Genomic DNA, 26,700 nt, shown 5'->3' with positions numbered 1-26,700 from the left:
AGTGTTCCTCGAAGAAGCCACTGCTGAGCATGCGCACACCCGGGCGGCGCCTGAAGAATATCGCAAGGACAGGGAGGGATCCAGAAGGAGGAAGTGGGTACCCTTGTAGCTCTTCTAATTAAATGACTACTATCCTGAAAGAGGGTGGCTGAGAGGCTGGTGAATGCGGAGAGCGTAGAAGGTGCGGGCGGTTGCTGAGTGAAGGAAGAGGCGTCTCCGACGTCCGTGATGAACAGTCGGATCAGTGATGGAGGCGGTCAGTAGATGGAATAGTGGGGGTCGATGTGGTCGTGACAGTCGCTTCCTGGAGGATTGACAGAGTCTGCGGGGTCTCTAATGGTGGATTCTTGGAGGCATGGGGTGGGAGCGTTGGGGTCTGTGATGGTGGATTCCCTGGCGGAGTGTGATGGAGTTCCTGTGGGATTTTTGAGGCTGGATCGGTGAGCGGATTCCTGGATTCTGTGCGGTCCGTGGGGAGATAACCGTGGGGCCTGAGTAATGAAGGACATCAGGAGGAACCGCTGGGCTGAAGCATGGTTTTCAGCTTAGCCTTATACCTTATTAGTACAAAGAAAATACATCAATCGGGCCGGGGTATATTCTTTTAAGATTTCAAATGTGACAGATTTAGTACCTGTACAGCAGCGCCCTGGTGTCTCTTCAAGGGAGTGTTAACACTGGATGCCATAGGAAGGGAATTATTTATTATTATCTTTGAAATAGGCTTCTTTACCTTAATGGTTAAAGCAGATGTGCCCTGTGTGTTTACAGGCTGTTTTGATTCACACAGAGTTCAGGCTGAACCACGAATAAAGCCAGAATGACCTCCCTATACCTCAGTATGTGAAATTTTTCTTTATTATTCTCATGGCACATTTTTCTAGAGATTTAAAAGATACATTGTGGAGTTGCTGTTGTGGCTCAGCGGAAACAAATGTGACTAGTATCCACGAGGACACAGGTTCTATCCTTGACTTGCTCAGTGGGTTAATGATCCGGCATTTTGGGGAGCTGTGGTGTACGTCCGAGATGCAGCTTCCACCTGGCGTTGCTGTGGTGCAGGCTGCTGCTACAGCTCTGATTCGACCCCTAGCCTGGGAACTTCCATATGATACAGGGGCAGCCCTAAAAAGATTGAAATAAAATATAAAAAAATAATTAAAAAGATATATTGCCATCAGGTTACGTATGTATATCAGTTTACCTAATTTGTGATCCTGTCCGTATCCAGGTTAGTAGGTACTTTGTCATTACTAATATTTATGTATTTTTCTTTCCCTTTTTTATTACGGCATCTTAAGGTTTATTTTACTGGCCATTTTGAAATACCAATTAAGGTTATACTCTACTATTTTTATATTAATTTTATCTTTTTCTTTTTAGATACTTTTTCTTTTTTCTTCATTTGATGTAAATTGTCATTCTTCTCCTTATTTCCCCAGTTTTATACTGGATACATTTAGAAATATAAAGTTTCAAATACACCTTTGGCTTTGAAATATTTAATTTCAGTTTTATATTCCACCTTGATCCTTAATTATTCGAGTTTCTTTATTCCCAAATTATGAGGATTTTAGTTATTTTAAATTTTATTGTATTGTCATAAACTGTAGCCTGCAAAGTGTCTACTTTTCAAAATTTATCAAGATTTTCTTTGGAGACAAGTTACAGAAGTTACATTGAATTTTGTTCCATAGATATAAGAGAAAGAGTATATTTTCTGTTAGTGTGGTACAAACTTCTCTTTATGTATATTAAATAGAGCCTGTTGGTATTTTTTCAAGTCTTTCTATTTTTGGTCTACTTGATTCATCATTTTCTGAAACAGATAACAGTAATCTCTCACTAATAGTTCACTTTGTGTTTCTATTTGCTTTTTTGCTAGTGTTATTTGTGTGTGTTTGGGGGAGAGGCATACATCCACCTAATGGTTAGTACATTTTGTATCATCTTTTTCCCATTTATTTGATGCTATTACTATAGGATCCCTCTTTCCAACAAAAAGTAATTTCAGCCTTGACTTTCACTTTGATATTTATATGCTATCCTTGCTTTCGCTTTTATTTCATTTGGGTGATTTATCTTTGCCTAGGGCTTTATTTTATATTTGTATTTGTCTCATTGTTTAGGTTAACTACTTGTAATAGATACATTTTGGTATTTTCAAAACTAACCTGTAACCTAGTTTCTGTTTGTCAAAAGAATAATTTTACCTTTCCAGTTTAGTGTAATAATGATTTACCTAATTTTATACCTTCTATTTTAATGTTTGCAATTTATTTTAATTCATTATTCTCTGCTTTTTTCTTTTTCATGCTTTTTTCGGATTGATGAAATTTCTATTCATTGTTTACATTCAACACCCCAGATAACTCTGTCTTTACCTGAGATAGTTAATGTTTTGTCATAGGGTAGTAACATTACTTTTCCCTTTAATGGCCTCCTACATCATCATCATTGTCCTTTTAATAATTATATCTTTCAAAAATTATTGCTGAACAGTAATTTTTCTGTTTGATATTTTTCATCTGATCCATTTTACATGTGTTAGGAATACTTTTATGGGTATTTTCCTTAGATGACAAAAGGAGATATTCTGCAAGTGCTTTTACTTCTCAAAATGTCTTTCTCTGACCCTAACAGAGAAGTGGTCTGCTTTAGATGCTACTTTGGATATCAGATGCTACTGCTACTTTGGATATCAGACTGCAGATGAGGCATCTTGATTTTCTTAATTCTTTCTCTGTAAATAATCGTTTTTTTTTTCCACTTGTACTTTAGATTTATATGTACTTTATGTTTTAAAATTTATCTTTAAAATTCAAGAATATTCCTAGATTTGTTCATTGATTGAGTTCCATACTGTGTCTGTGTTTGTGTGCAAGTTTGTGGGAGAGGTTAATGGATAGTGGGAGGTGATTTTTCAGGGCCCATTGCAAGTGCAGGTGTGCCTGGAATTGGAGTCTTGGGATCACTGATGGAGATGCATGGTGGGTAGTGTAGACAAAGAATGTCACTTGCCATTTCAGTAAACAAAAGATGTTGTGTCCATCAAACCATCAACCACTGCAGTCGCCCCTGACCGTGCACCCTGAGGGGAGTTCAGGATGGAGAAAACCAAGATACTAGCTCTAGATAGTTAAGGTGAATATCAGAAGAATGATTTCAGGAGTTCCCATCGTGGCCCAGTGGAAATGAATCTGACTAGCATCCGTGAAGACACAGGTTCAATCCTTGGCTTTGCCCAGTGGGTTAAGGATCTGGTGTTGCCATGAACTATAGTGTAGGCTGGCAGCTACAGCTCCAATTTGACCCCTAGCCTGGGAACCTCTGTATGCTGCTGGTGCGGCCCTAAAAAAACAAAAAAAGAAGAAGAATGATTTCAGTGAGCTCAGATTATTGCATCTTCTCATACATAATGAAAAATGCAAAATTCATTAATGGGAGATGTCTGAATTTTTTAAAATTAATTTTTGACATCCCAACTCCCTGTTTTTGTTTTTGTTTTGTTTATTTGCTTTTTGGCAAGAACTATGATATATCCTGGCTTCCCCTTCCCTCTTTGGAGCTGAGAGGCTGTATCCTGGGGTTACGTCCTTACTAAGTCCCCTGAATAAAAAGTAATTCTCATCTTTTAGGTTGTGCTTTTTTTTTTTTTTTTAAATCTACGGCAGTGAAAAAGGTATGGCATATGGAGGGTCCCAGGCTAGGGGCCCAATTGGAGCTACAGCTGCTAGCCTACACCACAGCCACAGCAACGCGGGATCTGAGCAGCATTTTCGACCTACACCACAGCTTATGGCAACGCTGGATCCTTAACCTGTTGAGCAAGGCCAGGAATTGAACCCACAACCTCATGGTTCCTAGCCAGATTCGTTTCTGCTATGCCACAACGGGAACTCTATTTTTTTTTTTTTTAAAAGGACCTGCACATAGCTCTTAGCACTGTTGTGATTTTCTGAATGAAAAGGGCTACAGGGGCATCTTTTTTCCTGGCTCCTGAAATAGCTTCAGAGGAATAACAGTGAAGTGAGTAGGGTTTTTTTTTTTTTTTTTTTTTTTTTTTGTTATTGTTATAAATAAGTTTCTTTCTTTCTTTTTTTCTGGGGTGTCCTTTTAGGGCATGTTCCCAGGCTAGGCATCAAATTGGAGCTACAGCTTCTGGCCTACACCATAGTTATAGCAACTCGGAATCCAAGCCAAGTCTGCAACCTACACCATAGCTCATGGCAACATTGGATCATTAACCCACTGAGCAAGGCCAGGGATTGAACCCGAGTCCTCATGGATACTACTGGTCGGGTTCATTACTGCTGAGCCACGATGGGAACTCCAATAATAAGTTTCTTTCAGCCACACCTGAGTTTATGTTAATGAAGTGATGTTTGGAAAGCTCCTAAAGAATCATTGAATGGGGGTTGGCTGCTAGAAGAACCAAGTAAGTTATTAGAATTTTAAAACTTGAAACCCATGCCCTGGCTAGAGGTTGAATTTGTCACCAATGGCTCCTTATTTAATCCATCATCTGTTCATAGTGAAGCCTCCATAGAAACCCAAAAGGATGGAGTTTGGAGCATTTGTGGATTGAACACATGGAGATTCTGTGAGTGTGATGCATCCCTTCTGACATAGCTTGATAAATCCATCTCTCCAAATGGCTGTTTCTGAGTTATATTCTTTTATAATCAGTCATCTAATAGGTAAAATCTTTTGGGTTCTGTGAGCTGCTCTAGAAAATTAATGGAACCTTCCCAGGAGGGGGTCCTGGGTACCTCTGGTCAGAGGCACAAATAACAACCTCAACTTGGTGATTGGCATCTGAAGTTGGGGTTGGGACAGTCTCTCAGGCCTGAGCTCTTAACCTGTGTGATCTGATGCAAACTCTTAAGTAGATGGTGTCAGAATTAAGTTGTAGGCGCCTAGATGGTGGTGTAGAATTGCTAGGTGTGAGGACCCTTTCTCCCCAACACACACACTTGGTGGCCAAAATTATTAGGAAGAGAGGAAAAACATACGGGAGGAGTTTTTCCTTTTCACAGCATGGGATTGAATGGTACAGAGCCAGGACCATGGGGGTAGAGGTGTTAGAGACTCTCTGATCAAGGACTAAAGAATGAGTGATTGGGGCCTGTGGGCAGCAGGACATGGGAGCCAGTGATTTTGAGGTGTAATGGCTCCTGGGGTGAAGTCACTGCACAACAATTGACAGAGCAAGCAGACTGAGGAATGGGAGTGAGGAGTTAAGTGCCAGGGTTGGTGATGACTTGAGGGGCTGGTGAAGTCAGATAATGTTTGATATAGTAGTTGCATTCTACATGGATTACTGCTTTTGTAATAATAGCAGTAGGAAATATTTAATGAGTGCTTATGTGCCGTGCATGGACTGAGAGCTTTTCAAGCATCATAAGATTGGTTTGTTTATCTCTTTTAAGTATAAAGATGAGGAAACCGAGGACTTCTTTTGCGGCACAGGGGCTTGACGACCCAACATTGTCACTGCAGCAGCTCAGGTTGCTCTTTTGGCATTGGTTCAATCTCTGGCCCAAGAAATTTCCTCATGCTTCCATTTAGCCAATAGATAGGAAGATAGGTAGATAGATAGATAGATAAAGACTGAAGTAAGTTCTTCAGATTGTCACAGCTAGAATGTGACAGACCTGCAGTTCAGACGTACATTGATTTGGTTCCACACCTCATATATTTCCCCAGTGGCATTCTATTCCACAGTTGGATGCACTCTTGGGAGCATGCCTGAGAGGCTGTCACTGAGTGGCATTCTTTCTGCCAGGATCTCTTTGTGAGTCCACTGAGCCCTAAGTTCAGACCACTTAGTTGAGCTGTCAGGGTCTTTTTTTCAGACTCCAGCTGACTTTGGCCTGATAATCACTGGCAGTCTTTGAATGTTCACTCAACTTAGGGCTCCTGGGAAGATTGGAGTTCTAAGATAATACAGAGGTGAGGCCCATTGTGAATGTGCCAGCCAGGGGGAGCTTTTCTCAAAGACCCCATATCCAGTTCAAATCCCAGCTCTGTAGGAATGTGATAGTTCCTGTGAGGGAGGAGGGGGAAGCCCGGAGGCAGGGATTTTCTCAGAGCTGAATTTGCTAAAATAAAGCAATGCTCCTTTGCAATGCGAATATAGCATGGCTGGTGTCTTATACTCCAAGGCTGTTCCCTGTAATGAGAGACATTTACTTTTTAAATTTTTTAATAGAAAATTTCAAACATACACAACATCTGAGAAAATATTATAATGAACCCCCAAATCCCTCATCACGCAGTCTCAATAATTATATATTTGCCAGTGTTGTTTCACCTATTTCTTCTCACCTGCTCTGTTTTAGCTAGGTTTTGTTGTTGTTTTTACTTTTTAGGGCCACAGGTTCGGCATATGGAAGTTCCCAGGCCAGGGACCAATTGGAGCTACAGCGGCTGGCCTACACCACAACCACAGCAAAGTGGGATCCGAGCCATGGTCTGTGACCTACATACACTACAGCTCATGGCAATGCTGGATCCTTGACCCACTGAGGGAGGCCAGGGATCAAACTCGCATCCTTATGGATATTGGTCTGATTCATTTCCACTGTGCCACAATGGGAACTCACTAGAATTTTTTTTTTTTTAATGGCTGTACCTGTGGCATAAGGAAGAATTTGAGCTGCAGTTGCAACCCATGCCACAGCTACAACCATGCCAGATCCTTTAACCCACTGCACTGGGCCCAGGATCAAACCCAAGCCTCTGCAGAGATCTGAGCCACTGCAGTTGGATTCGTAACCCACTGTGCCACAGTGAGAACTTCTTAGCTAGAATACTTTAAAACAAATCTTGGATACCATGTCATTTTACCCACAAGTCCAACCGATGTGGACTTTTTTCCCCCATATACCCACCAGGCCATTACCCATGTAACAACAGTTACAGTAGTTCCCTAATATCGTCTGATACTCAATCTATAGTTAAGAGTTCTCTGAATATTGTAGATGAAGAAACTTGTCACCTGCCCTATCAGTAAACAAAGGATGTTGCAAGCCAACAAGATAGCCACTGCTCCTGAGGGGATTCAGGATAGAAAAAACCAGGATACTGGCCTTAGATAGTTAAGGTGCATATATTTGACTCTTGCATCTTCCTGTACATAGAAAAGTACTAAATTCATTAACTTAAGATGTTTGAATTATACTTAATTGATAGTAATCTTGGAATTCCCATTGTGGCTCACAGATATAGTGTCTGTGAAGATTTGGGTCCAATTACTGGCCTTGCTTAGTGGGTTAAGGATTCGATGTTGCCATAAGCTGCAGTGTAGGTTACAGATGCAGCTTGGATCTGGCTGTGGCTGTGGCTGTGGTATAGGCCTGCAGCTTCAGCTTCAGTTTGATCTCTAGCCTGGGAACTTCCATATGCCACAGGAGTGGTTGTTAAAAAAAGAAAAGGAAAGAAAAGTAATCTTTGGATGGTCCTGGGCTTTTTAGTGCAAAAACCCCTATGTAGCCTGACTCCTTCCTTGCTTCTTTGGAGCAGGCTCTCAGAGCTTAAGTCCTCAGCAAATCTTCCAAGTAAAACATAATTCTCACATTTTAGGTTGTACATTTTTTTGGTCAGCATTATCTAAAAGTGACTTTTTGAATTTTTTTCCTGTGAAAATACAAATGTAGAGAAAGGAGTATAAAGAGCCTCCATCTAGGAGTTCTTTTAATGGCTCAGTGGGTTAAAGATCTGGCATTGTCACTACAGCCGCTTGGGTCACTGCTGTTGCATGAGCTCAAGCCCCGGCCTGGGAACTTCTGCATGCTGCAGGTGTGGCCAAAAAAGAAAAAAAAAGAACCTCCATTTACACATAGATTTCCACAATTATCAATTCATACTCAGTTGTTTGTCAGCTATCCCTTCCTCAAACATGTTTCTCTTCTGCTGGATCATTTTGAAGAAAATCTCAAAGATCGTGTCATTTTACCCATACATATTTCAATTTATGAGATTATTTTAATAGAAGAAGCCACAGTGCTTTTATCACACCTTGAAAATTATAATACTTCTAAAAATATAACTTTATGATCATTTTATGTGGATTAGATTGTTAGGATTTAGAGGCTTGATCAGATTCAGATTGTTTTTCTGTTTTGAGGGGAGCAGAACTACTTCCCAGGTGATAATGTGTACTTGATCAGGGGGCACATAATGTTTGGTTGTCTATTTTTGTATGTGAGCAGCCATTGATGATGGCTTCTTAGATCCGTATTTCATTGGGGTGCAAATGAACATTTCCATTTCTACCATTCCTCACTTTGTCGACTTAAAAAAATAATGTAAGAGTTGTGAGTTGAGTTTTATTTGGGGCAAAATGAAGGCTATAGCCTGGGAGACAGCATCTCAGCTCTGAGGAACTCCTCTGAAGAGTTAAGGAAGGAAGTAATGATTTTAGTGAAGGGGGTATGTGTAGTCGAGCGCATATTTTGGCAAAGGTGTACTGCTAGTCACAATGTCTCTGTTAAAGATTTTAGTGCTTTTCTAAAGATGAGGAGATGCGAGAATTTGGGCTCATAAAATCTGAAAACATCTAACTATCTGGCCTGTTCTGCCAGTTTTTCCTAGTGCCTCATTCCTGATCTTCATCCTGAACTCTTTTCAGGATGTATTAAAGGTCAGCAGCTGCAGTGGCTTGTGGCTTGATCTTCGTAGAAGCAGTTGGCAAGTTCCAGATTTTAGTTGGCAACTTGTAGCTGGAATAATTATAAAAAGAGGAAGAAATTCCTTTATGAACTCTTTGGTTACCCTAAGGTCCAGCTGTATAGGAAAGGCAGTAGAAATGCTTGACTCTCTTGCTTTTTAAAAACAAACAAATAATGGTTTGATTCTGCTATACTTTGCAAAGGTGCTAGAAATATTCTTTCTCTTGATCTGGATGGCAAAGGCACAGGTGTAAAAAATAAGGAAAAATGCTGTATACCTAATATTCATGTAGTTTATGTAAGTTATACCACGCACACACAAATTCACAAATAAGTAACCAAAATGTTGTTTATATTAGAAAACTGAATTTAATAGGAATACTTCTAATATAGAAGTTAGAAGCAAAAATAAATTTTAAAAATCCATCATGGAGTTCCCAATGTGGTGCAGTGGATTAAGAATGTGACTGCAGTGGCTTGGGTCACTGTGGAGGTGCAGGTTCAGTCTCCAGCCTGGTGCAGTGGGTTAAAGGATGCACTACATCCTGTGGTGTAGGTCACAGTTGCAGCTCAGATTCAATCCCTGGCCCTGAACTTCCATATGCAGCAGGTGTGGCCATTAAAAAAAAAAGTCCATCATAAAAAAATATTGGGGAGGACAGGTCTAGGGTTAAAAGGGACACAGTGCCCAATGTGTGAGCCTTGATTGGAACCTGTTTCCAACGAAACAGCAAGAAAAGGTGTTTTTAGGGTAACTGGGAATTTTGAATGCGAACCGAATATTAAAATAAAGAATTGCAAATAATTTTCTCAGGCATGATAATGATCTTTTAGGAGGTTTACTTGATGTATTTAGGCATGAAGTGTCATGACACCTGCAACTTTAAAATGATTCAGCAAAAAAAGGATATATATCATATATATGAATGAATTTACATGTAATAATATGTGTATATAGAAAGATTAATAAGCAAATATTACAAAATAGTAATTGTTGCAACTAGATAGTAGGTATATATGTGTTTCTTGTACTAATTATTCAACTCTTCTTTATGTTAGAAAACCCAGTTAAAAAATTGGCTTCAGTCAGTAAATGACTTAGCTCAGGTCTTAAGGTATGTTAACTAGAACCAAATCCACTTCTACAGTGTAGCTAAGACCAAGTTTCCAGTGACAGTTCCCTTTTAAGAACTGTAAGCAAGAACAATGAAAAGGCTAGAAGTTTCCCCTTTTGATCTTGCTTATGGATGTTTTCACTGCTTGTGATGGGCTGATCACAGAAGCTCAGAGTAAAATCATTATATTTTTAATTAAAAAAAATTTTTTTGGTCATGCCCATGGTATGCGGAAGTTCCTGGGCCAGGGATCAAACCCATGCCACAGCAGTGACTCTCGCCACAGCAGTGACAATGCCGCATCCTTAACCCACTAGGTCACCAGGGAACACCTATATTCTTTAAAAATAATTACTTTTTTTTTTACCAGCAAATAAGAATATAGACATTCAAATTACCTATAATTTTTCCATCACCCAAATATTATATCTATTAACATGTTAGTGTATTTCCTTCCAGATAATTTTCTCTATGGGCATGATTGCATTTGTGTATGCACATATATGTGTTTGTGTGTATGGACACACATACTGTATATTGTTGGGTACATCTTTTTACTTTTACATAGTATTTTAACACTTTTTCCACAGTAGCTTAATTTTATATAATGTTATATCCTATGGATGTTCTGTAAAGTATTTAAACTGCTCCAAATTCTTGAACATCAAGATGTTTCTAGCCTTTTTGTTTGTTTGTTTGTTTTAGCCATGCTGTAGTAAAATCTTTGTGCAACACAGGATGATTTTCTTATGATGTAGTTCTAGAAATAAGTTTTGAATCTGGTGTATAGACACTGAATGATTATGTATCAATATGTAACATTGTCATGCTCCCTTCTCTCATCTGTCCCTCTGTCAGTGTTTCCTCAGATCTCTGTCCCTTTCCCAGAAGAGCCAGAAATGACCAGGTCCTTGGTGAGTTCTTATTTGTCCCTGTGTTTATTTGTTGCTTTCTTTATTTTCTAGTGGATTTTAGGAAACATCTATTAACCCATATAATAAGATGGACAAGTATAAATAAAAACTAAGGTCAGAGAAAGCAGAGACTCTGAACTCCAGGTCAAGCTTGATTATAGGTAAATGTGAGTTGAATGCTTTCATAGTTATGAACTTTCAACTGTAAAATTGTCTTTGATCTTCCTGAAAGACATAGCAATAATGGAAATGAAATACATGGTTTATATTGTTGAAAAGTAATTTATTTCATTCATTTATAGTAAAGATTTCCTGTTTTTTTAGAGCCGCACCTGCAGTATATGGAAGTTCCCAGGCTTGGGGTCAAATCCGAGCTGCAGCTGCCTGCCACAGCCATGCCGGATCCGAGCTGCATCTGTGACCTACACCACAACTCATGGCAATGCCGTATCCTTAACCCACTGAATGAGGCCAGGTATCGAACCTGCATCCTCACAGACACTATGTCAGATTCTTAACCCACTGAGCCACAATGGGAACTCCAAGACTTCCTGGTTCTTGATGTTTGAGAATTTTTGAATAAATCTTCAGATGAATGGAGACAGGGCAGTGTCTTTAACAACCTTCTTGAGAGTGCATTAACAGGTTTTCAATTATTGACTGATGAAGCAGTGCTTCTTATACTTGCACATGACCTCAGACTCTGATTTAATGGTACTGGGATTCCCAGTTTGTTAGTGCTACTGGTGGGAGGACCACCTTGTGAAGCAGAGTTTTGAGTTGATATGAATGGATGTTGAATTTTGTCGGATGCTTTTTCTCTATCAGTTTTCGCGGTCAAGTGATTTTACCTCTTTAGCCTATTGCTGTGGTAGATTACTTTGATTGAATTTTCAGATACTGAGCCAGCCTTACAATCTTTGAATAAATACCACTTGATCAGGACTTCTTTTTATATATTTGTATTTGCTAAGGATTTTTTGTTAAGGATTTTTTATCATATTTGTAAGGGATGTTGATTTATTTTTTTCTTTCATTTCTTTCATTTGTCAGCTCTTCACTTGGCTTTTTTTTTCTTTTTCCACACCACTCCATTGGAATTTGAAGGGGCACCTCTGTTCAGCCAGACCAAAGTGGAAATCCAAACCCACTGGGTCTTTGATGATGGGCATGGGATCGGGCCCAAAGTTTTTGTTTGTTGGTTATGTTTGCCAGAAGCATGTTTTGTCTAAAGTTTTCTTTCAAGGTTGCCCCTTTCCTGGACTTTTAGCTAGAGAGAGCAGCCTTTTCTTTGTGCGCCCTTGTTGTTTCTGGTTTGTAGGCTTTCCTAGTACCTGGTCAGGGCTATATAAGCCCTACTTTTGCTGTGTAGTTCCTTGGTTCCTGAGGTCCCTAGACAGTTTGCCTTTTTTTTTTTTTTTTTTTTTTTTTTGTCTTTTCTAGGGCCGCTTCCAGGGCATATGGAGATTCCCAGGCTAGGGGTCTAATTGGAGCTGTACTGCTGGCCTAAGCCAGAGCCACAGCAATGTGGGATCTGAGCCTTGTCTGCAACCTACACCATAGCTCATGGCAACGCCGGATGCTTAACCCACGAGCAAGGCCAGGGATCGAACCCACAACCTTATGGTTCCTAGTCAGATTCATTAACCACTGAGTCACGACGGGAACTCCACCTTTTTTTCTTTAACCTTTCAGAGTCTTATGTTTCTTTTCTCTTTTTTTTTTAGGGCCGCACCCATAGCATATGGAAGTGCCCAGGCTAGGGATCAAATTGGAGCTACAGTTGCTGTCTTACACTATAGCCACAGCAACTTGGGATCTGAGCCATGTCTGCGACCTATACCACAGCTCATGGCAGGATCCTTAACCAACTGAATGAGGCCAGGGATTGAACCCACATCCTCATGGATACTAGTCATGTTCATTACCACTGAGCCATGAGGGGAACTCCCGAGAGTCTTATGCTTCTTTTAAGGATAATGTTTATGGTTTCTAGATGTACTTAGTGGATGAATAGGGACAAGTGCATCTACCCCATCTTTCCAGGAGTCAAGTCAGTTCATTGACTTTTTAAAAGAGGAGTTCTTTATTAATCATAAAGTCTTGTTTTATTTTTTTTTAATTATATTTATCTCTTTGTTATTTGCTTTTAAACTTTTGTTTTGTTCTTTGTTTTTTTGTTTGTTTTCTTTTTTTAAGGCTACACCCACAGCATATGAAAGTTCCTAGGCTAGGGGTCAAATCAGAGCTACAGCTGCTGGCCTACACCACAGCCACAGCAACACCGGATCCAAGCCACATCTGCTACCTGTCCCACAGCTTCTGGCAACACTGGATCCTTAACCCACTGAGTGAGGCCATGGATCTTGGTATCCTCAGGGATACTAGTCAGGTTCTTTATCCACTGAGCCACAAGGGGAACTCCCTCCATAATTTTTTTTTAAATAATTCTTTTGATATTCTAGAGCCAAGTCTCTTATCAGATATATAATTGCAAATATTTTCTCCCAGTTTTTGGATTGTCTTTTCACTTCCTTTTTTTTGTTGTTGTCTTTTTAGGGTCACACTAGCAGCATATGGAAGTTCCCAGGTTAGGGGTCAAATTGGAGCTGTAGCCACTGGCCTACACCACAGCCACAGCAATGTGGGATCCAAGCCATGTCTGTCATCTATGCCACAGCTTACGTCAATGCTGGATCCTTAACCCACTGAGTGAGGCCAGGGAGCGAACCTGCATCCTCATGGACACTTGTCAGATTCCTCTCCAATGAGCCACAACAGGAACTTCTTGTCTTTTCAATTCCTTAATGGTAGTCTTTTAAGCAAAAATTTCTTAATTTACCTATTTTTCTCTTTAGTTGCTTGTGATTTTGATTTTGTATCTAAGAAATCATTGCCAAACCCAATGTCACAAAGAATTTAGCCTTTTTAGCTAAAATGTAAGTTTTGGCTGAATATAAAAAGACTCAGGCCTTTTGATCCATTTTTGAGTTACTTTTTTTTTTTTTTAATATGGCATGAGGCAGGAGTCCAGCTTCATTTTTTGCGTGTGGATATCTGTTTGTTCTGGCACCATTTGTTGAGAAGATGTATTTCCCCTAAATTGTTTTGACACCTGTGTTCAATTATCAGTTTATCATAAATATGAGTTTATTTCTAGATATTGGATTACATTTCATTGACCTTATGTCAGTACCACACAGTTTTTTGAAGAAAAGCCTTTTTTTAAATTTATCTTCTTTAATGAAAGAGTTGACTTAGTAAATAGAGTACAGAATAAAAAGCATAAGATATTTTCTAAGTAAAGTATTAATGAAATATGGCATATATAGAAGAGAATGAGCAAATCAAATGTATGCAACTTGATGAATTTCCACAGCTTATTCTTTTGAAACCAGTACACAGATAAAAACAAAATAGGGAGTTCCCGTTGTGGCTCAGTGGAAAGAAATCTGACTAGTATCCGTAAGGATGCAGGTTCGCTCCCTGGCCTTGCTCCAGTGGATTAAGGGTTTGCTGTTGCCGTGAGCTGTGGTCATAGATGCTGTTTAGATCCTGCATTGCTGTGGCTGTGACGTGGGCCAGCAGCTACAGCTACGACTGGACCCCTAGCTTGGGAACCTCCATATGCCGCGGGCGCGGCCCTAAAAAAGACAAAAACAAAAGCAAAACAAACAAAAAACCACCACAGAATATTATCAGAACCACAGAAAAACATTGGCATGATATTTTTAGTATTTCTTTTTTTTTTTTTTCTTTTGTCTTTTTATGCTATTTCTTTGGGCCGCTCTCGCGGCATGTGGAGGTTCCCGGGCTAGGGGTCTAATCGGAGCTGTAGCCACTGGCCTACGCCAGAGCCACAGCAACGCGGGATCCGAGCCGCGTCTGCAACCTACACCATAGCTCACGGCAACGCCGGATCGTTAACCCACTGAGCAAGGGCAGGGACCGAACCCGCAACCTCATAGTTCCTAGTCGGATTTGTTAACCACTGCGCCACGACGGGAACTCCTAGTATTTCTTTTTTTTCTTGAACATAATAATGTAAAATTTAGGTATTTCGTGGGAATCATATGTTATATCATGTTAAAAATGATTAAAAAGTAAGTCCCTAAATAATTTGTTCCTGTCCTTCAATCCTGATCCTTTACATTGAATAGACATGTGTTTTTCCAGGGATCAGTGTCTTTCAAGGATGTAATTGTAGACTTCAGCAGGGAGGAGTGGCAACAGCTTGACCGTGTTCAGAAAAGCCTATACAGGAATGTAATGCTGGAAAACTATTTCAACTTGATCTCAGTGGGTAAGCACAGCTCTGCTGAGTAAAGCTATACCTAATTGAGTGTATTTTCTTTCTCAGTGGAATTTCTGAAATCTGCGGGATTTCTGAGGTATATGGGACTTCTAAGGACTGCAGGATATCTGAAGTGTGCAATAGTTTTTTCCTTATTTTGTTCTGTGTTCTTAACAATCTCTTTTGGATGTTATGAATATACCTCTGTTTCCCTTGAACTTTTCTGAATATCAAGTGGAATGCTTCATTGTATGACCTCTGAAATCAAGTCTTCTATCATTTCCTATTATTAGGATGTCAGGTTCCCAAACCAGAAGTCATTTTCAACTTGGAGTGGGGAGAAGAGCCATGTATGTTGGGTGGTGAAGTCTCAAGCCTGAGCTGTGTAGGTGAGTAGGGAACCAAAAGCATAGGAGATAGTACAATTGAATTACAGTTATACTGGTAGCAGCTGGCTACTTTGAAGTTCTGTTAATATGATGTTTCTGTAACATTCTGAGCTTCTGGAACTGCATGGGTAGTGTCAATATTGGCCCCCTGGACATCTAAATGCCATCCCTTTTGAGGACCCTTTCAATATCAGTGTTGTCTTTGCTTGACTTCTTGGGAGGAATGGGCCACAATTACTGGTACATTGGATCTAGGCTTTTTTTTTTTTTTTTTTTTTCTTTTTCTCCCTTTTTCTAGCATTTTTATTCTTTTTACCTCAAATCAAGGTCTTTTTTTTTTTTTTCTTTTTTTTCCTTTTTCTTTTTAGGGCAGTACCTGTGGGATGTGGAAGTTCCCAGGCTAGAGATTGAATTGGAGCTGCAGCTGCCAGCCACAGCTATACCAATACTAGATCCAAGCTGCAACGGTGACCCACGCCACAGCTCACAGCATGCCGGATCCTTTAATCCACTGAATGAGGCCAGGGATCAAATTCACATCCTCATTGGTACTAGTTGGGTTCTTAACCTGCTGAGCCAATAGGGGAACTCCATGACAAATTCTTCTCTCACTGGTTTTATAAGCAAAAGAAAGAATAGGTCTCATATTTGCAAGTCACATTTATCTTTGTTTAGTTTCCATAATCATGTTTACTTCATTTTAACATTTTATTTAATGATCCCCTGGATCTGCCCCTTTAATTTCTGATCTGTCTATTCAGATAGTCTACATACTTTTCTTTGTTCTCAGGTTTCATTTACTCCTTGAATTGGACCTAACTAATGCAGCATACATTGCTTTTTCCCTTTTTCTAATCCTCCAACCCATAGACACTCACAGAAAACATTAATTCATGTGATAACTGAGTCTTTTACCTCTGTTTTTAAAAATGTTTCTCTACAGAATATTTAATAAAATTAAATTCTTTAATTTATATGAAAGGCAAAGGAGTTTATTTTGCTCTCTTGCAGAGGGATTTTTAAATTTTTCTGCTAGGAGTAATTCAAAGGGCCAATAATTATAATTGGAAAAGGAAGATAACTGCAAGAAATCTTTAAAATTCAGCCTTTGAATCTTAAGCATTTATTATTATGTACCTCTGTGCCAATTAAGTTTGAATATGACAGGCTCAGAATATCTTTTTTTTTTTTTTTTTAAGTTAAAAGAAAAGAGAGCCTTCCTAGAGTCGTGCTGAGATTTGAGATTTATTTTTGTTTTTGTTTTCTTTTTTGGCTGCCCTATGGCATAAGAAGTTCCTTGGCCAAGGGATCAGATCTGAGCTGCAGCTGCAGCCTATGCCACAGACTAAGGCAACACAGGATCCTTTAACCTACTGTGCCAGGCCGGGGATCAGACCAGCATCCCAGCAGTGCAGCGATGCTGTCAATCCCATTTTGCCACAGTATGAACTCTGAGATCCCTTTTCAGAGCATAGAATACTAAATGATCCATGAAGAAAATTAATTTTGAATATTTACAGGAGATCAGAAAAAAGGACACTTGGTGAGGAAAAGGAAAAGAATATATGTTTTGATTCAGTAACAAATAGACCTTAGTGACTGGTGGAAAGATAGCTGGCATACATCCATTTTACCAGCCTGAATTATGACTCTTATTTTATTGAATGAGTAATTTAGTATGTGACAAAGGAATTGTGAATAATTAAACTTTTCCCACAGGAGCCAATTTTTTACATTGAAAGTAGTTGGTAGTAATGTAAATGATGTCAGGCATAGCAATGAGTTTGTAACCTAAAGAAAGGAAACGTTGCAAAAGATGATAATCCATCTTTAGGAACCCAGTATGAGATGTCCTCAGCATTAGTGAAAGCCATTTATATGTGTGAGTAAAAATGTAATATAACAATTAAGAAATGTGTTTTGGGACATTATAAGGCCCTATAAATGGAACAAAATGGATATAAGATTAGACTATGTCTATATTCAAGAACTCTAGTAGAATAAGATAATAGTATAATGTAATTTTTACACAAATATTTGCTGAGAATCTACTATGTCTTATACACTATTCCAGAAATTGGAATATTAGTGGTTCTTACCCTGGGCAAGAATGGTATGTTAGAGTAAATCCAAGCTCCTGTCACTGAGAGACCCCAAGAATCAGTGACTTAGATAACGCATATATAGACCCATCACATGACAGTTCCAAGGTGGGTGATCCAGGTCTCCAGACAACTCTGCTTCTAGTGACCTTATAGGGACAAAATTTCTAGAACGTCATTGCACCATCATCCCCTTAAGTAGGGGTCAGCAAATATTTTCTTTAAAGGCCCAGAAGTAAATATTTTAGGCTTTGCGGGCCATGTGGTTGCTGTTATAACTACTTTTTTTTTTTTTTTTTTTTTTTGTCTTTTTGCCTTTTCTGGGGCCACTTCCTGTGGCATATGGAGGTTCCCAGGCTAGGGGTCTAATCGGAGCTGTAGCCGCTGGCCTACACTACAGCAATGGGGGATCTGAGCTGCGTCTGCGACCTACACCACAGAGCATGGCAACGCCAGATCCTTAACCCACTGAGCAAGGCCAGGGATCGAACCCGCAACCTCATGGTTCCTAGTTGGATTCATTAACCACAGCACCACGACGGGAACTCCACTACTCAGTTTTGTTATTGAAGCCCCAAAGCAGCTCTGATTCATCAATAAATGGATGTGGCTGTTTTCCAATAAAAACTTTATGGACACTGAAATTTGAATTTCGTATCATTTTCATGTGCCATTAAGTATTCTTTTTTTTTTTTTCAAAGCTGTAAAATCCATTTTTAGTTTTTGAGTAGAGGCCTGGATTTAGCCTGAGTGCCATAGTTTTCTGACTTCTGTCTAGGGCATTGCCAGCTTTGTAGACCTGATCAATGCAAGTCTGTAATATAGCCAGTGGCAAGAAAAGAGAGTTGTGGGAGCCAGACCCACCTCCTTAAGACACTGGCCTTATTGCAGCAGGTATAATTTTTACTCCCACTTGATTGGTGGTAACTGAGTTACTAATGAAAAATGAGGCTGCACAGACCTGTTGTTTTGAGGCAGCCACATGTTTGGCTACAAGCTAATGTTGCTGAAGGAAGAGGATAGATTTTGATGGACAACTTTCAGTCTCTGCTTCAGATTATTGGCTCTTTCTGCTGTTATATGCTTCCTATTAGATGCATGTATCTGTACTTCAAACCAGCCATAAAGAATTGAATCATAGTCATATATTTACTGTTTGTAATGGTAAAGCTAATTCAGGATGACTGAGGCTAGTTTCATAAATAAACTGGTAGTTGGGACATAATGGTTAGTAGGGAAAAGAGAAAGCAGGGAGATCAGTGAGGATTTATAGATGAAAGATAATAAGAATCTCAACTCAAGAGTTCCCATCATGGCTCAGTGGTTAATGAATCTGACTAGGACCATGAGGTTGCAGGTTTGATTCCTGCCCTTGCTCGGTGGGTTAAGGATCTGGCATTGCCATGAGCTGTGGTGTAGGTCACAGACATTGCTCGGATCCCACATTGCTGTGGCTCTGGCGTAGGCCAGCAGTACAGCTCCGATTAGACCCCTAGCCTGGGAACCTCCATATCCTGAGGGAGCGGCCCTAGAAAAGGCAAAAAAAAAAAAAAAGAGAGAATCTAGACTCAGAATACTTCTTTTTAGCCACATAGTTTGTCACTCTTCTTCTAACACCTTATGTAGGTCTGACACCAGCTACATGTGTAGAGCTGGTATACTTCAGTTTGAATCTCATCCTCCCCATTAACTAAAGATTTGACTTGGGCAAATTACTTAACCCTTTTGTGGCTCAGTTTCCTCATCTGTAAAATAGGAATAGTAATAATACCAATGGCAAAGTGTTGTGATCATGTTTAAATGAATTAATATAGAACTTAGAACAATGCCCAACACATCTAAATGCTATTGTTTATTGTACAGTAAATTAATATAAGTGCTTATTTTATTATTGCATATTATTTCATATAGATTACTACACACTTATTTATTTGTATTTTATGTATTTATCTATATTTATTATTTATATAGAACCTCTCTCATTTCTCTGTGTTTACCCTGAATCCACTCTGCATATTATCCCTTCTATTTTATATTAACTATTCTTTGTGTGTTTTCTTTTTTCTTTTTTAGATCAAGTTATTGGTTTTGAAACATTACAACAGGGAAAGTCTGAAGAAGATTTAATCCGGTTTGAGAGAATTAATCTCTTCACAAGAGATGACCCATATTCTATTTTAGGAGAATTGTGGCAAGATGATAAACAGACAGGGAGATGTGAGGAAAACCTGAACAGACATTTAAATCATGTCACCTTCATCAATGAGAATACACTAGCTAATGAGAAAGACTATGAATATAATAAGGACATTGGAAAAATATTTCATGTAAACACATACCTTGTTTCTTCAAGAAAAAGACTCTATGACTCACTTCAAAAGAGTTTGAAGCCTATTCTAAGTTTATGTAATTATAATAGAAATAATGCAACAGAAAATTTTGATAAGGTTATTGGATATGATAATATTTTCACTCATGTGAAGTCTCACACAGAAACTCATGCTTCTGAATATAATCGACGTAAGAAACTTCTGAGTCACAAGCAAGCTCTTAGTCAGCATCAAAAAATTCATACTGGGGGGAACCTCTGTTTATTTTCTGATTGTGGAAAACTTTTTACCCATAAGTCACACCTTTTTGCACATCAAAGGATTTATACTGAAGAGAAACATGAGTGGAGCAAATGTGAGACAGTCTTTACTGAGAAGCTCCAACTTGCTGTACCTCCAAAAGTTTATAGAGAAGAGAAAAACTCTGTATGTACTGAATATGGGAAAGACTTTTCCCTCAACTCAAATCATGAGAAAACTCACACTGAGGGGACTGGCTATAAATGTAGTGCACATGAGAAAGCCTTTCTCCAGAAGTCAGATCTGTTCAGACACCAGAGAATTCATATTGGAGGGAAAAAACCGTATGATTACAATGAATGTGAGACAAATGTCTCTCAGAATTCAAACCTCAGTGTACATAAAAAAGTTCATATTGGAGAGAAACACTTTGAATGTACTGAATGTGGAAAAGCTTTCACAAGGAAATCAACACTAAGTATGCATCAGAAAATTCACACAGGAGAAAAACCCTATGTATGTACCGAATGTGGGAAAGCCTTCATCCGGAAGTCACATTTTATTACACATGAGAGAATTCATACTGGAGAGAAACCTTATGCATGCAGTGACTGTGGGAAGTCCTTTATAAAGAAATCACAACTCCATGTGCATCGACGAATTCACACAGGAGAGAATCCCTTTATATGTACTGAATGTGGGAAAGTCTTTGCCCATAAGACAAATCTGATTATACATGAGAAAATTCATACTGGTGAGAGACCCTATATATGTACTGAATGTGGGAAGGCCTTTACTGACAGGTCAAATCTCATTAAACACCAAAAAATTCATACTGGAGAGAAACCCTATAAATGCAATGACTGTGGAAAATCATTCACCTGGAAGTCACGGCTCAGGATACATCAGAAATGTCATACTGGAGAGAGACATTATGAATGCAGCGAATGTGGGAAAGCATTTATTCAGAAGTCAACACTGAGTATGCACCAGAGAATTCATAGAGGAGAAAAACCCTATGTTTGTACTGAATGTGGGAAGGCCTTCTTCCACAAGTCACATTTTATTACACATGAGAGAATTCACACTGGAGAGAAGCCTTATGAATGCAGTGATTGTGGGAAATCTTTTACTAAGAAGTCACAACTTCATGTACATCAGCAAATTCACACAGGAGAGAAGCCCTACAGATGTGCTGAATGTGGAAAGGCTTTCACTGACAGATCAAATCTTTTTACACACCAGAAAATTCATACTGGTGAGAAACCCTATAAATGTAGTGACTGTGGAAAAGCCTTCACTCGAAAGTCAGGCCTCCATATACATCAGCAGTCTCACACTGGAGAAAGACATTATGAGTGCAGTGAATGTGGGAAAGCCTTTGCAAGAAAATCAACACTAATTATGCATCAGAGAATTCATACAGGTGAGAAACCTTATATTTGCACTGAATGTGGGAAGTCCTTCATCCAGAAGTCACACTTAAATCGACATCAGAGAATTCATACTGGAGAGAAACCCTATGAATGTGGTGACTGTGGGAAGGCCTTTATTAAGAAGTCACAACTCCATGAACATCATCGAATTCACACAGGAGAGAAACCATATATGTGTACTGAATGTGGAAAGGCCTTCACCATCAGATCAAATCTTATTAAACACCAGAAAATTCATACTAAGCAGAAACCGTATAAATGCAGTGACTTCAGGAAAGCCTTCAACTGGAAGCCACAACTCAGTATACATCAGAAATCAAATACTGGGGAAGTAGACTGTCCAATACCACAATCATGGCATGGGGATACAAAGTTGTGAGAAGCTATAGCTTAACTAAGAAGCAAGAGGTAACCAAAGTCAGCTTTTCTCTATGTAGTAAGAAGTATGACTATCTGGATTGCATAGTTGATTCCAGTTTTACACATATGGGGAGACACTTGGAGAAAGTGTTTAAACAGTGAATAATGGCCATGCTTAGTTACTTGACCGATACTGGGATTTTCCAGCCCCTGCAAATAATAGTACATTTGCAAGGAGATGATTTGGCAATCTTTTTTGTTTCACATTTTGGAGAGCCAGCTTTATAAATGCAGGGCTGTTGAATTTTCCATGCCCTGAGTAGCAAAAATATTCTATATTGACCAAAGGAATTTCTTAATGAAGAGAGTTCTAAGAAAATTTTTCATTGTCCAAGCACCTGAGGGACACTGAAATCAAGGCAGTTGTGTAGGCACTTCAGGTCTATAGTGAAGAGAAAATAGACATTTTTGTGAAAATTGATATAAAAGACACAAAGAAGAATGCTTCTTTTTTCCTTTTCTTTGAGAAGTCACTATTATTTACTGTTTATAATATCTATTAGTGGGTAGAAACTTGGATTAATAAATTTTAAATTTACAGCTTGACTTTGAGATTGGCAAATCACAACCATAGACTTGCCTGAATAGTCACAGGCATCTTTAGGTAACCAGTATGTTCCCTTGTTTACTAATTCCCTGCTGTGGCAGCAGGTAACTCATGCCCAAAAGGTATAAGGCGATCCTAGCCTGTATCCTAAAAGTGATCAATGATGTAAGCAGCAGCCCTATAGACTACTTGTCATACTAGAATTGGTCCTGAGATCATGGAACTTAGCCACGAGTTACAGACTTAGTACTCTGGATTCTCAGCCTTTTCCACAGAAACCTCTGCTTTTTACTGATTTCTGTTTGAAAAAGAGACAAGTGGAAGAATTTTTTTTTTTTTTTTTTTGCTTTTTAGGGCCACACTTGCAGCATATGGAGGTTCCCAGGCTAGGGGTTGAATTGGAGCTACAGCTGCCAGGCTATGCCACTGCCACAGCAATGCATCTGTGACTTATAGCACAGCTCAATGCAATGCTGGATCTTTAATCCCCTGTGCAAGGCCATGGATCAAATCCGCAACCTCAGGGTTACTAGTTAGTTTCATTTCCACTGTGCCACAACAGGAACTCTGAGAAAATGGGTTTTAAAAACTAGAATTCTTTCCTTCCAATTTTGTTAATACATTCTCTACATATTTATTACATGCAAGGTTACTATGAGGCAGTTGTCTTGCATTTGAGCTTGTTTTAGAAAATATAGTTGCACACTTGGAAGAGTCTCTCAATCTCTACAAATTTTAATTGTGTTTTCAAATCCTCTTACTCTTAGACTATTTTTTTTTGTCTTTTATTCTATCAGATACTGAAATAAATGTGTTCCAATCTTTCAGAATAATTGTGAATTTATCTCTTTTAGAGCTACCAATTTTTGTTTTATATAGTTTGTCTTTGTTTTTACATACATTCAAATTTAGAATTGTTACATTCTTTCTGGTTAATTGAAACAGTCGTTTTGAAATGTCCCCTTTTATCTCTAGTTTTTTTTTTTTTTTTTGTCTTTTTGCTATTTCTTGGGCTGCTCCCGTGGCATATGGAGGTTCCCAGGCCAGGGGTTGAATCGGAGCTGTAGCCGCCGGCCTACGCCAGAGCCACAGCAATGCAGGATCTGAGCTGCGTCTGCAACCTACACCACAGCTCATGGCAACGCCGTATCATCAACCCACTGAGCAAGGGCAGGGATCGAACCTATAACCTCATGGTTCCTAGTCGGATTCTTTAACCACTGCGCCATGATGGGAATTCCATTTTTTTTTTCTCTAGTGTTGTTTTTGGTTCAAAATTTACTTTGTAAGGTATATTAATATAATGTGCATACTTTACTTATTAAAAGTTAATGTAAACTAGTACTTACACTACTTTCTGGGTAAGGTGAAGAGTTAGAACATTAACTTTGTGTATATCCTTCTTGACTTATATGGTATTGATGTCATGTATTTTTAATTCTGTGCATAGTTGACATGCTCCGTTATAACTGTTTCAGGATCAATATTCATTTATATTATTCCACATATTTACCTTTTTTGTTACCTTTTCCTTCTTGTCCTTTAAGTTTCCTTCTAGGATTTTTTTTTCTGACTGAAGAGCACTTGTTAGCGTTTCTTTTTGTATATGTTTGTTAGTGACAATTTCTAGTTTTGTTTGTTGGAAAATGTCTTTATTTTGCCTTTTTTTTTCTTTGCCACTCCAGTGGCTTGGGAAAGTTTCCAGGCCAGAGAGTGAATCTGCACCACAGCAGTAACAACACCAGCTCCTTAACCCATCGAGCCACCAGGGAGCTTCTTTGCCTTCATTTTTAAAGGGTATTTTTACTGAGTATAGCATTCTAAGTTGGCAGGCAGTTACTTTCTACTAGAATTTTGAGGTATTTTGTTATAATTTATCTTTCTTTTTTTATTGAAAAGTAGCAATCTAGTTACCTTTGAAGGTAATGTGGTTTTTAGAATTCTTTTCTCTTTTAAAATCTATGTCTTTGTCTTAGGCTGTCAGCAGTTGGACAGTGATATGCTTGGATATGATAATCCATGTATTTATCCTGCTCAGGATTTGCAGTGTTTTTTAAAATCTGCAGCTTAATGGGCTTTTTGTTTTTGCACATTTGAGGAAATTTCTAGTTACTATTTATTCAGATTATGCATTTGCTTCATTATCTTCCTCTCCTTCTCCTAGTGATGGCCCCATTGTTAACTTTTCTGTTGGTTGTTTCTCTTGGGTTTTGGGGATGTCTTGTCTTCATATACCTGGTGCTTATAAATCAACCGTCTAGGCACTGTGTATTAAAAATTGTAGGTATAATTAGGTGCTCTGGATGCTGTCATCCTTCAGAGAGGACTTGCCTTTGCATTTAACAGGCTAGGAACAAGAGTGATCCCTGATTGCTTCATCCAATCATGTATTGAGATCATTTGCAATTGGGTTTCAGTCTCTATGAAGGATTGCCTATTTTGTTAATTTTTTTTTTTTGGAGTTCTTGTTGTGGTGCAGTGGAAACGAATCTGACTAGGAACCATGAGCTTGTGGGTTCAATCCATGGCCTCACTCAGTGGGTTAAGGATCCAGCATTTCCGTGAGCTGTAGTGTAGGTCGCAGACATGGCTTGGATCTGGCATTGCTGTGGCTCTGGAGTAGGCCGGCAGTTACAGCTCCGATTGGACCCCTAGCTTGGGAACCTCCATATGCTGTGGGTGCGGCTCACAAAATACAAAAGACAAAAAAAAATTTTTTTTTTTTTGGCTATGGCATGCAGCAGCTTCCAGACCAGGGGTTGAACTCAAGCTGCAGCAGTGATAGCACCAAGTCCTAACCAATAGGCCACCAGGGAACCCTGCCCCCCTTTCTTTACTCTTATTCTTAGGGGATACCCTCAAGATTTAGGACTCTGGGAGATTTATCAGGCCCCTCCTCCTTAGAAGGAACTTAATTCTACTCTTTTTCCCTTTAATAAATTTGTCGAAAAACTATCTTAAGCTTCTTGCCCAATATCTGCTTTGAATTAGCAAACAGCTCTTTTTAATAAATAGTTGCAAATTCCAGAGTTAATGCCTTATCTCTAATCTTATCCCTGCAGTTTTTCACTTCCTTAGTGGCTCTCCATTGCTGTTACAAAAATTAAATATATTTAAGATTTTCTTCCCCCTTTTTTAGTTCTCAAAGGGAATATTGGTTCCTACTCTGCCATTAGCAGTTTTCAATACATGGACATAACTGTTCCTATTTAAGGAATATAGAATCCAAAAATATATATTTTAGCCATGCCCATGGCATGTGGAAGTTCCTGGGCCAGGGATCTCAAACCTGAGCCACACCAGTGACCCAAGCCGATTGGGTCCTTAACCTACTGCACCAAAAGAGAACTCCCCCAACATATTTTTTTAAATTATACACACTTTCCAAACTAACCAAAAAATGAAAGTGCGCTGATTTGCAACATCAGTCCCAATTTTTGTTGCTAAGACTTAAGGCATTCACTCTTTTTGTTAAAGACTTTTTAAACTTTGATGTATATAAGAAAATTACTCTCGTGTTGTCAGATTTTATGGTAGCTGCCAAACTTTAGTAAAAGTAGGAGTTTGACTAAGAGCCTCTCACTCTCAGATTTCTTCTTTAATGGTATGGTTTTTTCCTTTGGATAATTAATAGAACATTAAGTTAATGAAAATTGGTGTTAAGAGCCCAGGGGTTTGTAAGTAAATGATTCTCAACCTGTTTATTCTCAGGTACATTAAAAAAAAATGCAATTCTACATTACCAAGCAAAACAAAACAAAACAAAACAAAACAAAAAAGAGAGATACTTGACCTTTTGTAAACACACTATTAATCCCTGGGTGAAAGGAAGGCTGTTTTGTGGGCCTTCATATATCTCAAAGGGCACTTGGGAATTGATTGAGGAATGGGTGATGGAAAATTATCAGTGGAATATGAGAGCTTAATCTTAAATACAAATAAGTTCATTTGTATTTATAGTAAAACTTTTTTCAATTTTTTAAAATTTCCCCACCCATTTTACAATATAAGTTTTTCTTTTTTTCCCTTTATCTTTTCTTTTTTTTTTTTTTTTTTTTTTTTTTGTCTTTTGTGTTTTTAGGGCTGCACCCTTGGCATATGGAGGTTCCCAGGTTAGGAGTCGAATTGGAGCTGTTGCTGCCTACACCTACGCCACAGCTACAGCAATGCCAGATCTGAGCCACATCTGCAACCTATACCACAGCTCACAGCAATGCCGGATCCTTAATCCACTGAGC

The 26,700-nt window shown here is 38.9% G+C and overlaps 1 protein-coding gene across 22 annotated transcripts; it reads left to right on the top strand.

Annotated features, from left to right (window-relative positions):
- On the top strand, positions 1–23,289 carry ZNF484 (zinc finger protein 484). Of its 22 annotated transcripts, none has more exons than XM_085018295.1 (7): positions 49–93; positions 772–839; positions 1,886–1,930; positions 10,649–10,704; positions 14,881–15,007; positions 15,292–15,387; positions 19,563–23,289. In XM_085018295.1, the coding sequence occupies exons 2-7, from the start codon at positions 821–823 to the stop codon at positions 21,872–21,874; spliced, it is 2,655 nt and encodes an 884-aa protein (XP_084874421.1). In that variant the 5' UTR covers positions 49–93; positions 772–820; the 3' UTR covers positions 21,875–23,289. The 22 variants fall into 22 exon arrangements, with proteins under 22 accessions (XP_020942632.2, XP_020942639.2, XP_084874421.1 ...); XM_085018294.1 differs by having other exon boundaries at positions 49–256; XM_085018301.1 differs by lacking the exons at positions 772–839; positions 10,649–10,704 and adding an exon at positions 10,756–10,865.
- The last annotated feature ends 3,411 nt before the right edge of the window (positions 23,290–26,700 follow it).

The sequence above is a fragment of the Sus scrofa genome, chromosome 3, assembly GCF_054392235.1.
Source record: "Sus scrofa isolate SSC_HxYL_T2T_F1_AM1 chromosome 3, Sscrofa_HxYL_maternal_Yorkshire_Landrace_v2.0, whole genome shotgun sequence".
Lineage (NCBI taxonomy): Eukaryota > Metazoa > Chordata > Mammalia > Artiodactyla > Suidae > Sus > Sus scrofa.
Note: the sequence above shows the minus strand (reverse complement) of the source record. Positions and strands in the feature narration are given on the sequence as shown.